General features: G+C 49.0%; 1 protein-coding gene across 2 annotated transcripts in view; it reads right to left on the reverse strand.

The window, feature by feature from the left end:
- CDKL1 (cyclin dependent kinase like 1) overlaps positions 1 to 16,367 on the reverse strand; it is a 56,302-nt gene extending 39,935 nt beyond the window's left edge. Inside the window, exon 1 of one of the 2 annotated variants that reach the window (XM_008532576.2) lies at positions 15,537 to 16,367. In XM_008532576.2, coding sequence (XP_008530798.2) covers positions 15,537 to 15,704 — 168 coding nt within the window. In that variant the 5' untranslated portion in view covers positions 15,705 to 16,367. The remainder of the gene's footprint in view (positions 1 to 15,536) is intronic. The other variant, XM_008532575.2, reaches the window with a different exon arrangement.
- Between the last annotated feature and the right edge of the window lie 403 nt (positions 16,368 to 16,770).

Consider the following 16,770-nt stretch of genomic DNA (forward strand, 5'->3'; position numbering starts at 1 on the left):
TAAGGTGGAGATGCTGGTACTGCCCTGGCAGAGTACTGAGGAAGAGGCCTGGGAGCTCAAAGAGGTGGAAACATTAGAATGGACCTATGACGTGGGACGGCAGAACCCACTACCTGATTATGTTTCCTTGGAGGCCCGGAGAACACACTCTCCTCTAAGCAGAAAGGAAGGCACAGGGAAGGAGTCACTGACATCTTGAGAACCTCATGGTGGCAGTCCTCTGCAGGCTGGGTGGACAGGATTGCCCTATGTGGGCTGGAGAGGTCACCATAGAACTAGGCTCTCTGGTTCCAACAGCAGCAACAAGCTTCCAGGGGGCTGAGACCAGCTGCTGACAGTGGCAGGGTGTTCATAATTACCATCGTGGGAAGCAAGGCCAGACGCCTTAGTTCCCACAAATCCATGCTGACGCACAGATGGGAACTCGCTGTAGAGGCCTCATGGGTGAACTAGAAGGGCAGGTGTGCTGCTTGACTTGTGTTCCCAGAAGGAATGCGAGATGGCAGGCAGGCGATGTCAACTGTGAGAATGGAAACCACGGTTCCTCACCCAGTTTCTAGATCTGTCAGTTTGTAGACCAAGTGCTGTTGATAGAGTCACCTTGCCAAAGAATCCTGGAATGCCACCACAAGCACTCCTTGATCCTTTCCCAAAGGGATCTGGGGCCATTTACCAGAGTAACTGGGGAAAGGGAAATAGACTTTTCAAGGGCTGTGGCTACAAGGCCTGAGCTAGCACTGCTATCTGGGGACCCACAATGTTATCATTGCCTTGTAATGCCTTGTAGTGGGCCCCATGGGTCCAGGGGTTCACTCCCAAGTACATAGTTAGACTGTATACACTTAGCAACCGGCCATCCCTCACATTGGTTCTGTGACCTGTGGAGTAAGAGCCAATATGGCAGAAAGGGCCAATGGAAGCCCTGAAATTGCGCAACCCCCAAAACACCCTGGCCAAAACAGTAAATCAGAAGCAGAACCACATCCCAGGAGTAACTTCAGAGATTAGCACCACCATCAAAGATTTAGAGGATGCAGAGTGGCATCCCCATCATACCCCACTCTGTTCACCTGGTAGCCCACTATATACTCAACCGAATCGTAGTTCCAATTGCAGCTGCTGGGCCGGAAGTCGCATCTTTCCTGGAACAGATCTAGTCTCTGGCACTTGATATGCAACTACTGATCGACGGATGAGTTCGCTCCAATCCCCATCAGTAGGAGGATCAGAGCAGTTCGCTTTCTGTGGAACGTACAGCAGTTCACATTCACTGTCCCGCCCAAGGCCCACGTTAACTCTCCTGCTCTTACAATATAGTCCACAGGGACCTTGATTGTCTTGACATTCCACAGAACATCTTGCTGATCCACTGTACTCATGACAGCAGGCTAACTGGGCCTCCTGGTGAAGGGGAAATGGCAAGTCCTGTGGACACCCAATTAAGACACATGTGTGCCAAAGGATGGGAGAAAACCCTCTGGGGCATGGTCTGGGGGATGTCTAGGGTCCAGTGACCTGGGGTATGCTGAGACACCCCCTTTAGAGCAAGGACAAATTGTCGCACCTTATGTCCCCCATCACTGAAAAAGAGGCATTGTGCTTGGTGGGTCTCTTTCGGTTTTGGAGGCCGTGCATAGAGCCCCTGGGAACACTGCTTTGTCTGATTCACCGGGTGATCTGCCGGTCCTGAGTAGGACCCAAAGCAAGAGAGAACTTAATGGTAGGTCCAGGCCATCCTACACTCAGGCCATCCAACACGGTATGTACAATCATGCTAGCGCTGTCCAGCTCCTGGTGTGTCACTAAGCCCTAGCAGAGTCTGGGCATCGGACTATGGGACATCATGTGACTCTGTGACCCAGAGCTGCCCACTGTGAACTGGGCAACAGAGATCCACTGTCATAAGACTGCACGATGCAGCAGCAACCCACCACTACGAAAACTATACATTTGGGATCAAGTAGATCCACAGGGAACAAGCAAGTTACAAAGGAAGTGGCCTGTTCACCCATGTCATCTGTTTTGCTGCACTGTCGCCTCTGCTTCAACTTGCAGATATGGTTGAACCAGAGTTTCCAAGCAATGGAGGAGAAAAACCTCAAGTCCAGCGCCCAGATGGACCAGCTCATTACGTTGGCACTAGTTGAGAATGGACTGCCATCACGCTAACCCCACTCAGCAGAGGGCTTGAAGGACAATGGTGAAGGCGAATCCTACTGAGCAGAGCTTCAAGCTGAGCACTTGATGGTTTACTTTGTGTGGAGGAAGAAAGGACCTGAGATGTGCATGGACCTGTGGGCAGTGGCAACTAGCTTGTCTAGTTGATTGAGTCTGGAAGGAGCCAGATTGAAAGATTAGTTGGAGAAGAGGCATAAATTGTACTTGCGGGAGTGAGCACAGAGCTGGAGGACCTTTGGGCCTCATATTAATGCCCACCAGAGAGCATCTGCCGCAGGGGAAGCACTGAGCAACCAGGCAGAGGATGTCTTCTCTGGTGGGTGTCAGCCTGCTCTGTCCTTGGCCACCCCAGTGCTTGTGCAACCTACCCATGAGCAGAGTGGCAGGGAGGGTGGCTATGCATGGCCCAGTAGCACTGGCTCCCTCTCTCCAAGGCTGATCTGGCTCCTGCTGCCACTGAGGACCCAACCTGCCAGTAGCAAAAACTGATGCTGAGGCCCTGATCTGCACTGGCCTTTAAGGAGCCCAGCATTTGTCCTTACTGGAACTGATACTACTTCTAGATATGGGCTTTGCCTTTCCTGCCTGCATCACAATCCCAGGGTTAGAGAATGCTTGCTTCACTGGCATGAGAGTCCACACAACAGCAGACCAAGGGGCCCATTTTGCAGCAAAGGAGGCATGACAATCAGCATATGGCCAAGGATCCATGCGTTCTGCTATATGCCTCATCACCTGCAACCAGCCAGCCCAGCAGAATGATGGAATGTGCACCCCAGCCCTTCGGGAGCAAATGTACTGAACCAGCAGGCACCACGTGGTGCTGTGCTCCAGGAGCTAATCCGAGGGACCGGGCACCAGAGAGGAATCAGGACTACACTCCCTCATCACAGCTCCCAATGACCCACTTGTGGAAGTCATGCTTCCTTGCCCCGATATTCTCTCGAATGTGCAGAGCTTTATGTGTACGTGATTGGCCACTGGAAAAACCGAAATGCCCATTAATAAGTCCTCAGTTAAATAAACAATAGGACTTGATAGCATATTCAAATGATGAAATAGTATGCAGCTGGTAAAAAAAATAAGGCACATCTATGCGTGTTGACTTGAAAAGATGTCCAAGACATATTAAGTACAAAAAGGTAATTACGGAATAGTATATACAATATGATAGCATTTGCATCTGTTTTTAAAACAGAAATATATGTCCTGTACAAGCACAGAAGTCCTCTGGAGTGAAGCATGCGAGCCTGTGGCGGTTTGGGGGGATGAGGATGGAGAGTGGCGAGGAAGGGAGGTTTCCTTTCACTTTACGTCCTCCTGGACCTTCAGGCTTTTTTTTTTTCTTACATAAGCACATGTGACTTTATCATGCAAATGGTTTAAAAATGAGTTGCATAAGCTCTTCACTATGTTATAAAACCGAGATAAATATTTTGAAGTTAGTTCCAGACAGCTAGTTAATACATCAGTTTTTTGGGGGGGGGGGCTGTTTTCATTATTAAAAAGGCTATTTGGATTATCACCACCATCTCCAGCTGAGAGGAAAATACCCTGCACCTTCTTGGTGCTGCTGAGGGATCACCTGTCAGCGCTCTCCTTTGGTAAAGGAAATGATCCCACATTTCTGCCAAATGCCAGGAACCCATGGCAGACACTCTGCTAGTGTTTTGTTTTGGGGGTGGCTAGCCAAGGCGGGGCGTGACGCACGGAAGGGAGGAGCTCTGAGAGAGCTGCCATCACAGGTGCAGAGGTTGGGGCCTGAGGGTTGTTTATGTGGGGTTTTCCGTAGACAACACGGATGCAGCAGAATGTGCCAGGCTGGTCCTCTGGCCAGAGACTGGGCTGAGGTCTCCTCTGGACTCCTCTCAAGACCCAGCACAGGCTAAGGATGCGCACAGCGGATGCTCAATCTGCTTTATCGACTAATAAAGTACTTGAAAAGTACTAGGAAAGAAGTAATAGTACAAATGTGATCAAAAGGAAAATTAACACTGACACAGCCAAAAATTAACCTAACAATGAACTGACAGCGACAAATCAAACTGTTTTTAAGGTGTGGTTGAAGCATCAGTTGGTTTAGAAACTCTTATCTTTCATATTCTAACAAAAAGAGAGATGGAGTTCAAAGATTTCCAACCAGGCAATTTTATCCAACAGCATTTTTACAACAGTGCTTTTAAAGTTAATAAGTAATAAAGAAGGCTAATAATTAGCAAGAAAATATGTCTGTTGAAAGCAAATTTGTGGCCTAAAACATCAGTCCTGCCAAATAAAAAGATAAACTAAAACATTAAAAACATTTAAAGTGAAAGACAGCAGGCCAGCCCCGTGGCCGAGTGGTTAAGTTCAAGCGCTCCGCCTTGGCGGCCCAGGGTTTCGCTGGTTCAGATCCTGGGCGCAGACATGGCACCGCTCGTCAGGCCATGCTGTGGCGGCATCCCACATGCCACAACTAGAAGGACCCACAACTAAAACATGCAACTATGTACTGGGGGGATTTGGGGAGAAAAAGCAGAAAAAAAAATTTTCCATTCCACATACAAAGTACCACCTTCCAGTGTGGACTGACTGTTTCATAATAACTATATAATACAGGTTGTCTACCTATAAATTTTACTTGCTGGAAATAAAAATAATTTAAGTGGCCAAAAAAGCAAAGGCATAATTACGTTTTTCACCAGTGTTCACTATAAAATCACGTACTCGGCCTCCTCCTGCTCTGTGGTATTTGATTTGCTGGAGCCTGGGCGTGTGGCAGGATGAGAGCAGGAGTGTTCAGGACGCTGACAGGTGGCAGTGTGTGCTTACTCCCCTTACAGACTCGGTGTCTTTAAGAAGGTCACGAGCTAGCCGGGCGATTGCTCCTGCTTTTGTTCTTGCAATATTTGTGTGGCAGCTTTATTACTTAGGAGTTCACGACACAGCAGGAATATACTCTTTCTAGATAAACATGTCGTGAGCTAGGTCAAAAAATCTCCTAATACACAAACAAAACAGTCTGTTACTATTTGCAGTTACTACATTATCTTGTAAAATACAACTAAACAGGTCTCCACTTGTAGAACAAATAGGCAGAGATCATGGGGGCATTTGTTTGGTTTCTGTCACTGTGGGCATCGCAAGGGAATGCCCTGCTTTGTGGTCCATGCTGGTGACAACCAGGTTCCCTAACTCCCAGCGTCTGTCCCTACACCAGTGATGCACGTTGCGGGGCCAGACCTGCCAGCCTCCAAAGAAAACTGCATACGACGAAAGCCATGTGGCCCGAAGGCCCAGCCCAGACCCAGCGCGCCCAACACTGTCCGCAGATGGGTTTGCGTGGCCTGGATGGTGCTCAGCCTTCCCTTAAATTGCCTGTGCACGTTTTAAAGTTAGATCTCGTTCTCACTAAAAGGAACCAGGGCTCCTAGGAGAAACGGCTCATTCCAGAGAGCGGGCAGGATGAGCCCGGGACATTCTGTCATGCCGCACAGTAAAGAAACACTCAGGGAAGGACCAGGATCCGTCAGGACAAGGAGCTGGATCCAAGGAGCCCCGGATGGCCAGATGCAGGCAATTTGAGAATCAAAAAGAATGACAGCGACGGTTTGTGACATGTTGAATTAAAAAAAAATCCACAAATTCACAGTGATACTAAAAAGCACGTGTATGGGGGGGATGGTGGTGAAGAAAAGTTCTTTTTTGTTTTTTTTTTTTTCAGAAAAATTATAAACAATGAATGTAGAAAGAATTGTTGAAAATCACAATTTTATAATAACTGTTATGATAACTTACTGAGGCAGGATCTTTGGGTGAAAGTTGTTGGGGAACAGGGAGTCACGCAATTGCAAAATATCACCCCTCAGATTACTTACTAATGATAAAGGGAAAATGTTTCTTTGCAATCGAGAAACATGGCAGACCCATCTTAACCAGGAGATTAGAACCAAGGGGACCAACTGTGGGGCAAACCGCCATCAGGTCCCTCCTGATGAGAAGCAGTGTGATGGACACGGCCTCACCCATGCAGCGTTCTCACTGAAGATGTCCAGCCTGCACCAAACGGTGTGGAAACAGCCAGACAATCTCTGTGGAGGCACATTCCGCGGGATGACTGGCCAGGACCCTCCTCAAATGCCAATGTCATGAACAACTAAAAGAAGAATTAAAACGTAGCACAGCTGTTTTAGAATAAAGGAGATTGAAGAGACGTGGCAACTAAATCCTATGTATGGCAACTGATTAGACCCTGGATTAAAAAATATAATTATACAGGGGCCAGCCCGGTGGTGCAGCGGTTAAGTTCGCACGTTGTGCTTCTCAGCAGCCCGGGGTTTGCTGGTTCGGATCCTGGGTGTGGACATGGAACCACCTGGCAAGCCATGCTGTGGTAGGCGTCCCACATATAAAGTAGAGGAAGCTGGGCACGGATGTTAGTTCAGGGCCAGGTTTCCTCAGCAAAAAGAGGAGGATTGGCAGTAGTTAGCTCAGGGCTAATCTTCCTCAAAAAATATATATATATATAATTATACACAGAGTTATACGACTATTATTGGGACCATATGAGAAATTTGAGCACAGCCTGAACATGAGATAACAATATTGAGTCAATGTTAAAGTTCTGGAGTGTGGAAATCCTACTGTGGCTGCAGGAGAATGTCTTTGTTCTAAGAGAGTCATGCTGCGTACTTGGGGAATGAGTCAGCCAAAAAAGTGTGTGAGTGCACATGCATGTGCATGTGTGTGACAGAAACAGAAAGGAAATAAAGCAGAATTCTAACTGACTAAACAATCTAGCTAAGAGTATGCAGGAATTCATTGTGTTATTCTGTCCACTTGTATATATTTTGAAAATTTTTTCAAAACAAAGCATTGCGGGGAAAAAGCCAGGAGATTTTACATAAAACTTTAATTTCTGGCTTTTTAAAAGAAGAAATGAAAATCTAAGACTCTGGGCTCGCAGTCTGTGGAGCTGAGCAGTGGTCGCCTACTTGACACACAACGTGGTCTGCAGGGCGCCCTAGTCCCCACCTCTCCATCTTGTCTCACACTCAGCCTGCTTCACTCACTTCTGGTATCAGTGTCATCCCCACAGACATTTGAGCTTGTAATCTCATATAAGCCACAACAGAGAATGCTGAATACGGCTAAAACAATTTACTAATTGGGCCGGCCCGGTGGCGCAGCAGTTAAGTTCACACGTTCTGCTTTGGCGGCCTGGGGTTCGCCAGTTTGGATCCTGGTGTGGACATGGCACTGCTCATCAAGCCATTCTGTGGCAGGTGTCTCACATATAAAGTAGAGGAAGATACGCACGGATGTTAGCTCAGGGCCAGTCTTCCTCAGCAAAAAGAGGAGAATTGGCGGTAGATGCTAGCTCAGGGCTAATCTTCCTCAAAAAAAACCCCAAAAAACCCCAATTTACTAATCCATTTCAACAAGCCAATTACACAATTTGAAGAGAAGGGACTTAGAAATGGCACCAATTAGCAACAGCAGGACTAAATTCTTTAAGCTGTCACAGGATTTCCCACTGAGACTTTTATTGAGTTGGGAAATATTATCCAACTAATATGGGAGAAACATTCGTTCAACTAATACTGGGGGAGCAGAAGCCTTTACAAATTGTGAAAGCTCCAGTTAGATCCTAAAGCTGACTAGCATTCAGTGGGATGGGACCCTGGCTAACCGTCGCCTGGAATTCAGCTCTTAGTAAATGCTTTGGTGGCAGGGAACCTTGACCTCCCACAGGCCATTCCGTCGCTGGAGCGGTAACCTGCCAGCAGACTTTCTGGTCTGATATCTAAGGCGGTGATCGTCTCTGGGGAGACATGGGCCTCCCTTCCTTACCAGCACTGCATTCAAAGCCCACCTTTCTGCCTTCGCACTGTGCATCTCTCTCTCCTCTGCTATTGCTCTTTTTGACCCTCTACTTTCCTGTCCTCGCAGCCTCAAGGCTGCTGGACCACCATCAGATGGCTGGCCCAGGAGCACTCTGCTCCCTCAGCACAGTTGGTGAAGCAACGGCAAACAGAGACGTAAATCACCGCGATGCTCTGGGCCAGCTTCCAGGAGGCTCCCGAGCTCGCCCGAGGTCACCAACGGCTCTGAGCAGATCAGACAATGTGCTCCTAACTTGGCTCTGTCCCCATGCAGTCACACAGCCCCAGTTACTTAAAGTAAGTAGTTACTTAAAGTAATAGACGGTTACTTAAAGTAAGGAGATCATAGAAATAAAGGAGATGCTCTGAACATTTGGGAGGTTATTAGTATTCATGACTACAGTCAAATGACAGCAGGTTTCCAGCACATAGTCCACACTCAGCATTCTTACCTTCCCAATACCCTGTGGGCTTTTTTTTTTCCTATTTGTTCCCCAAAGGAGTCTTTTTGCACATTTTTTTCCCAATCACCCCCCAGTGAAATTTTAATTCCACAAATCTACTGTATATCCATATGTACTATATGTATATCTGTGCTTTATACAATATAAAAGTTTGACACCCCGCCCCGGAACAATTTTCATCCCTTGGGGGTGGTCCCTTCCTCACTAAGGATGCATGCACTTTATTGTCATGTTTACAGTAAAGTTTTTAATGGACATTTTTCCCCCTTGCTCATTCGCACTGTCGTTGGTGGCAAACCATAACTTTTGCCTTCTAAAATGATCCGCAGGGTTCTGGAAGGAGAGTCAGGAAGAACTCCTATTCTAGTGAGAATGTGACCCACAGCCCAGGCCCCGCTGGAGGCAAGGCCGGGATAAATGCCGGGGACCAGCCACTGGGGAACTTCTGAGTGTGGGGTCTGGTGGAACGTGGTGGTTCTGCTCTGTGGGTTTGGGGACTGATGGAACGCGGCTGCATTCCAGCTTCCTAACCAGGAGGCCACAGCAAATAATTAACCATGCCGAACCCACGTGTAAAACGGGAAACAATACCCACCTTCTAAAGTTGTTAGAAGCATAATCTGTGCATCCTAGGTAACGACGCCTGGCGCTTTGCCCAAGTCTGCTGGGCCACCAAATGGCAACATGTGATTCCTTCTCCTTGCCTGTCTCTCGGTTTTCTTATCTTCTAGAGGAAGGGTTGTCACAAACAATGTCCTAGCTGCTGCTTTTGGCCCATGACTGATCCATTCTAAGGCCCCCTGTACTGTCTGCCACACTGCCAAAGGTCTGCCAGGCACCTCATGATGGCAGCGTCCTGTCCTTCATCTCAACTCCTCCGGGAGCGTCTGCTCTTCCCACCACTGCTGGTTGGAATCCTTTGCTTCCTTCCTCTTCTAATAGTTCTACCATTTTTATTCCCAGAGGGAAGGCTCAGCAGCCTCGAGGCTGGGGACCTTAGTAATACAATTATTCTGGGATGGTTGGCTCGTGTTAGTTTTGAACCACACAGTCCTCTTCTTGCTGGACACACAGATCTTCCCCAGGGGGCTGGGCTGGTTTCAAGCACAGTCACCTGCTTTATGCAGAAACAGTGCCCACCTGAACCACAGGGCCTGCAATGACTTCAGCCTATCATGCCAGACTTCTTGATCTAAGGTGGCTTTCTTTCAGGGACCTTGCCCCTCTCCGTAATCTGGCTTCTGTCATGACCGCCGCACCTCCCATCCAAAATATCTTTATATGCTTGAACCCTGCTTATGGAAAGGGGTTGAATTCTCTCCTTTGGGCTCAGGTGTCTCGTGCAAATCAGCAGATGTCATACATCCTAGTGGAAGCAGTCCCTCATGCATAGCTTGGAGATGGCTGTGGGGGTCCTGTTACATAAGATTAAGGATCGTGTACGTGAAGAACCTAGCAACATTCCAAATAAAATAAGAGGGAGCCTAATCTCCTAGCTGGTCCACAAATAGGTCATTTATTATGCCGTTAGAGCTATTTCTGGTCATGCTCCAGGCTAGTAGCTCAAGGCCTTGGCTCCAGGAATTCCTTCCCTCCAATAACATCAAGTTTTCTCTCTACTGGATTGATACCAAGAATACAAACACTCTTCTTTCTCCCATATTAAAAACAACAGCTACAAAAACTCTTGACCCCACATCCTTCCAAGTGCCTCCTGCCCCATTTCTCGGCGTCCTTTTATAATAAAACTCCTCAAAAGAGTTGCCGATGTGACCGTCTCCACTTGGCCCTTCTCATCCTCATTTGAACAATCTCTGATGGAGCTTTCATTCCCACCGCTCCACCCAAACAGCTGTTGTCAAGATCTCAAATGACCCTCATATTTTCAGAGCCAATGGCTGATTCTAAATCTGTACTAATGGTGACCTTTGACACCAATAACTATTCCCTCCTTCTTGAAACATTTTCTTCCCCAAGCTTTCATGAACATTGCTCTTGGGGTTTTCCCACCCCGAGGATCAGCCCTTCCTGCCTCCTTGCTGGTTCCTCCTCGTCTTCCAGACCTCCCGACGCTGGAGCCCCAGGGCTCAGTCTTCCGTATTTGTCTCCCAGGGTGACCTCACCCAAGCTCACAGCCTTTGACACCACTGCTGTGCTGCTATCTCCCAACTCTGCACCTCCAACCCAACTCTCCCCTCAGTGCCAGACTCGTAGTGCACTGAATCGCCACTTTACAGTCTCCTTGGGTTCACATCTCAGACTTAACATATCCAACACAGAACTCCCGGTTTCCTTTCTCCCAAATTTGCACCTGGTCTCCCTGTCACAGTGAATGAGCTCTTCCTTCTTCCAGTTCCTCAAGTCGAGAACCTGGGAGTCATTCCTGATTCCTCAGCCAACCAGCATATTGCGACATGCTCTTCTCTCAGAAAAGTCTTGAATCTGGCCACCTCCACCGCCACCACTCACACCAAACCCATCTCCTTACACCTGGATTAGCCTGACAGTCTCTAACTCACATTCCTGTTCCTGGAGCTGGAGCCACCAGCAGCTAGAGGAATCCTTCTAGTCACGCCAGGGCGCCCTCTGCTCAAAGCCTTCTGACGGCCCCACCTCATTCATAGGCCCTCACTTCGACTCCTTATCTTTAACTTCATCTCCTAAGACTCTCGCTCTTGCTTACTCTGTGACGCACTCATCTGTCTGCTCCTCTTAGAACACAGGCCAGCACATGCCAGAACCCACCACTTGATCCTGCCTCGGGGCCTTTGTACTGACTGTTCTCTCTGCCTGGAATGCCTTTCCCCTGAAGCTGCATGAGTCACCCCTTCTCATTTCTTCTGGTCTCTCTTGTAATGTCATTCATCAGAAAGGCTTTTCCTCACCACCCTGTATAGGTAAGCAAGCCCCTCCAGCATCCTCCGCCCCTTATCCTGCTTTATTTTTCACCACTTGACATGTAATTATTTGTCTACTGGCAGTCTCTCCTTACTTGTGAGGACACGGGCAGAGAACAGTGCCGGGCACATGGCAAGAGTTCTGCCAAAACTTGCCGAATGAGCACGTGTCAGCTCTGACACACAGGTGTCTCAGCAACCACACTGACTGAAATACTGAATTCTTTCTCTTTTTGTTTTGCAATGGAAAGTGAGTTTAAGAAAGGGTAGGACAGTTTCTTTGAGCTCAGCTACTGCAGTATAATTTTACTACTGGCACCAGAACGGCACCTAATTTGTTCCTAACGTGGAGTATGAGCTGACTGATTTTAACTGGAGCAACTATTTATTTTTTTAAAAGCCTAATTACGTAACCTGGAAAAAATAAGATTCACAATTAAAACATTGAAGGGTTGACTGCAGTAGGACCTTTGGGTAAGGAGTGAATTATATTTAGTTTATTAGTACAAATAGTGAATTTATGTCATAAAAAAGTATCACACTTTTTCCAAATGGCATGAAATACTACTGTTTGAAAAGTGTTTCAAATTTTCAGAAAAAATGTTTTCTGAAAATATTAGCAAAATAGGTTTCTTGATAATAATTATCATACAAACATTTACCAACGGACGGTTACATCTTCATACACGCTTTCACATCAAGAACGGGAGCTCCACAGGTGTGCTGCCCTGGACGTTACACAGCTGGCGGCTGGACAACTCACCCCCGATCCTATCCGCCTGAGAGGAAACAACTGGGATTTTTAAAGGAGTCCATTAGCAACCACTGGGAGTTGCTTTAAATTGTTAAATAAACAGTTTAAAAAGCATATACACACGGAATTCTCTGAGGATGGATACAGGCCAAATTCTATTATAACATAAAATTCAGGGGACCACTCTGTTCTTCTGTGGTACTAGTATTTTGTGGTATCAGACACAGATCCTGTAAGCGGAACATCACCGGATCTGGGGAACCTTTTTGTTCCCAGACATAGTACTAATATTCACGCACAAAACAAATGATGTCACCATTTTCATCAATGGATAGTGAAATGAGAAAAATAAGGGCAATGATACACACACACACCAGAGAAACGTATATATATGGATATTATTTATAGTTGTCAACTACTCTCAGGAAGACTGTGCTTTTCTCTAAAATTGTGTCTTTCCTAGTTTTTAAAAAATATTAAAATGTCCTTTCTTTTACGAAGTGATGGTGATAGTAGTCGGTAGTTGGTTTTTTAAAATGCTGGTAGCCCTACCCCAATCTGTAAAAAAAAAGAATTTTTTTTGGAAATTTTACTGGTTCATGAAACCCAAAAGTCTGCAAACGACAACTTTCTAATATGAAAACCATCTTGGCTGGCTTTCTTCTTTCCGGGAGAAAGTGGAACCCCTTAGCCGGGCATTCAGGCCATCTACCCTGGTCTTCATCTGCCTTTCCTGCTTTCCCTATTGTAGCAGGAGGGGTCCGGGGTCAGACCCAGCCTGTCGCACTGCTGGGGCCAAGGGCACTGAGGTACCTTCAGCCTCAGTCCTCCTAGTTCCTGGTGGCTGACCTTTGCAGGGGTCATTAAACCCCAGCTGTGTGAGGAGTGTGCAAGGAAAAAACACCCAACTAGGAACTCAGACTCACGGAGCCCTGAGCTACCACCCCCCGGGGCTCGCACGGACCTGGAGTTGCGTCCCTCTTCCCATGGCACTGGAGCGCTGGCTTGGATTCCGGCTCCGATGGGGCCTAAAGCACTTGCCTGGACCTCACCGGTTTCCTTGTCTCAACATGTCCCCGGGAGTCAGGCTCCAAACCCTGGGCCAGCTTGGGCCAAGGTGCAGCTATGCGCTAACCATCACTTATTGCAAGGCCAGACCTATCTTCCAGGAAACTCCTCGCACCCCCTCCTACTGGACCCAGGCTTCCCTTCCTTCCCTCTCTCCCTGGCCTGCCGGAGCCCAGCAGGGATCTTGACCAAGACTTTGGGGTTATCTCCCGAGTCCTCTCAATATGCTGCTTCCCATTTGTGCGCCTTTTCCCAGAAGGGACCATCTGCCCTGACTGCCTTCTCTCGCGTTCCATGCCTCCCGAAACTTTGCAAAGTTGAGTCCAAATGTGCCTCCAAACGCTTTATTTAGCGGGTTCTTGCCTGGCATGGGGACAAGGTGAACAACCTAGGCCCTGCCCATTAGGCACCCAGTCTGTTGGGAGTGAGGGCCGAGGGGAAATTCACCTGACTTCCCTTCCAGAAGTTAAGGCGTCTGAAAGACAGAGTGTATAACTTCGTATAAACATTGTTTTAGGCACAATGGGGCTCCACAAATATTTACTGAAGAAACAAATGCCGAAAATATGACTTCATTTAACAAACCCTCAATTCATTAATTCAGCAAATATTTAACTACTCATTTTGTGTGAGGAATATTACAGAATTCTGGAAAGTTAGGGCTTAAAGAGACAGAAGGTACCGAGAGTCTAGGGCCAACACCTCCTAGAGATGGGGGGTCTGCCTGTGTGCACTCATCTCTGGGGACTGGGGTGCTGTGTGCTCTGGAGTCAGGCTCCTGTGACCACAACTCGACCCTTTACAGCACATCCACATTCACTTGTTCCAGAGAACACATCTGACTTCCCTGTTGATTGGCAACACCTACCCTTCCTAAGAGCTTATCTTGTTCATGTTCTTTTTAATCCAACAATAACATTTACTGGAGCCTGCTACATGCCAAGCAGTTGACCCAGAGATACAGGGGCGAGGTGCCCATCCCGGAGGAACTCAGTTAATTCAGGGAGCTGCACCTGGAAACACCGCATCGCTGAAGGCTGGGGGAGGCAGAGAGAGGTGTCCACAGGCCACCTTCAGAATCGGGGCCAGACTGCCTCTCTGCTAGGAACAGACTGTCTTTTCTTTGGAATAAATGAACCCCTGAAGTACAGTTACCGCCTTCTCCTCTCGGGAAAGCCAGAGAAAGGGAAAATGCCCATCAGCCCAGGAGCAACCCTGAGAACTGACCCTGTGAGGACTGGGGAGGGCAGAGGGGCCAGGTCACGGGGTGGGCCAAGACTGCTGGTCTCGCCCTTTGGGGGGCAAGGGCTTGGAAGCGTCTTCTCACAACAGGTGAGAGCTTGCTGGTATAAAGAACAGGGAAAGGGGTCCTGTGATCTGCCCATTTAATTTACCCAAAGCCTGCTGCTTCCCACTCAGGGTCCTCATCCAGAGATAACCCCACACACGCAATTCCTGGGGAAAAGAAGACTCCTCGAGAGGCTGGGAGGTGGGAGAAGCAAGAGGGAGAGAGACCCCATGAGCCCCACCCCTCCCAGTGGGGTGGTCTTCCCGGACACTTGGTCACACGGTTAGCTGCACATGGAGGCCCTCACCATCTGAAACCAAGGTCACCCCCACTGCGTTCATGGCATGGCACACTCTGCCTTGCGATTGGGGTTTCATCTTCACAGAAATTCAGAAAAGAAGCCTCTTCCCATTACAGGAAAAAATGCTTTCAGCTTGTAACAAACAACTGTCCCCACCCCATATCAAGGTCTCCTAGGGTTGACTAATGAACGGTTTTGAAGTGATCGTTTCACTCCTTTAAGAAGAATCCTTCTTCTAGAGACAGGACACTATGATGCTCAGCAGTAGATAAATGTGAGGTGTAGTGAAAACCTGTCAGCTTCCTCGCAGTTTGAAAACAGGCGCACGACTAATTCTCTTAAGGGACGGAGAATATCAGCTGAAGATGACCTAGAGTTTAAATGTCATGAATGCTAGCAGACTCCAGCTGCAGAAGTTCCCTACTATCAAAGTCCATGGCTCCCGAAGAACCAGATCTACAGGTCACACGGGGAAGCAGCTATGGGGAAGAGAAATGAAATATCCCACAGCATCTCTGAAAGTGAACACACCTTCCTTCCGGCACTGACGTCTCTAGTTCATTACATAACTGGCGACTTGTGCACAGTTGTCCCATTTGTGTCACTGAGGACGAAATCCGTGCAGGAAGGAGATGTAACCACAGGTCAAGGCACTTATTTAATATAGCACGACTCACTGTGATTTTCTAGTCCCTGAAAATTCACTGTAAAGAATCCATTACCTTGAGCATGCGGATTTCTCGAAGGGCGATTTTCTTTATGACAGGGTCATCTTCTGATTCCAGAAACCTCTTGATGGCCACAATCTGACCCGTGTCCCTGTTTCTGCATTTGAAAACCACTCCATAGGATCCTTCGCCAATTTTCCCAATTTTTTCATACTTCTCCATCACAGAGGAATAAATCTTCTTAAAATGGATCCTCACATAGTTTGAAAATGTCGCCTATAAAATATTGGCGTGAACGGAGCCTAGAGGAGACCGGGGACACCTGTTGCAGGCTCAGGGCTCCCCCGCGTCCTCCAGGCCTCGGCTCGAGACCCAGGACGCCAGCCCCGGGCGGCGCCCTCCTCGCCCAGTTCAATCGCGTTCCAGACCAGCGAGTTAAAATGTAACCGCGTCCTGCAGCGCACGGAGGTGTAAGGCGATCCGTCTTCCAACGTCGTAGTTCACCCGATCCGCTGCAGGACTGCCAAGGCCCAGGGCTTCCCCGGTTCCCATTTTGGGTCTCATTTCCCTCCGGCAGGAGGACGCCCGGGCTCCCAGGGGCGGGGGAGGGGAGAAGGGGGAGGGGGAGAGAGGAGTGGGGAGGGAGGGGGGCAGAGGGGAAAGGAGGGGAGGGGAAGGGGGGACTAGGAGAGGGGAGAATGAGTGTGGACGGGAGGGAGGAAGAGAAGGGGAGCGGAGGGGGAGGAGGACGAGGAGGGGGGAGAATGAGTGGGGAGGGGAGGGAAGGGGGAGCGGGGCCCGCGGGGCGCAGGTGCACCTGCCGCTCGGGGCTCTGGGCCGGGACCTCTCTGCCGCCGCCCCCGCCTCCGCCGGCCCCGCAGCCCCGCCCCGGCCTCCAGGCCGGCCGCCCGCCCACCCGGGAAGCCCCTCGGCTGGCGTCCGCGGGAGGGGGCGTCGGAGCAGCTGCGGCGGGGCCGCGGGGAGGACCGCGCTCGCCCCGCCCCCAGGAGGTCTGCGCCGGCCGCCGGATACGCCCCGCGTTCTCGGCTACACAGGGCAGCTTCTGTGTCTGTCCTGGTCAGCGCGGTAGCCTCCAGTCAACGAAGGAGTGAATGAGGAATGAATGAATGAGAGAAGGGAGCTGGGCAAAGACGAAGAGGAAGGCATCAAGACTGAGATGGGTTAAAGTCACACGTTCCGCCTCTAGCTCTGGGCTGGGGGGGCCTTCCCGCCCTGTTGTAGGTTCCTTATTCCCACCCTTCTCCCAAGACTCCTGCTCTCTCAGGCC

Source organism: Equus przewalskii, chromosome 1 (assembly GCF_037783145.1).
Source record: "Equus przewalskii isolate Varuska chromosome 1, EquPr2, whole genome shotgun sequence".
Taxonomy (NCBI): domain Eukaryota; kingdom Metazoa; phylum Chordata; class Mammalia; order Perissodactyla; family Equidae; genus Equus; species Equus przewalskii.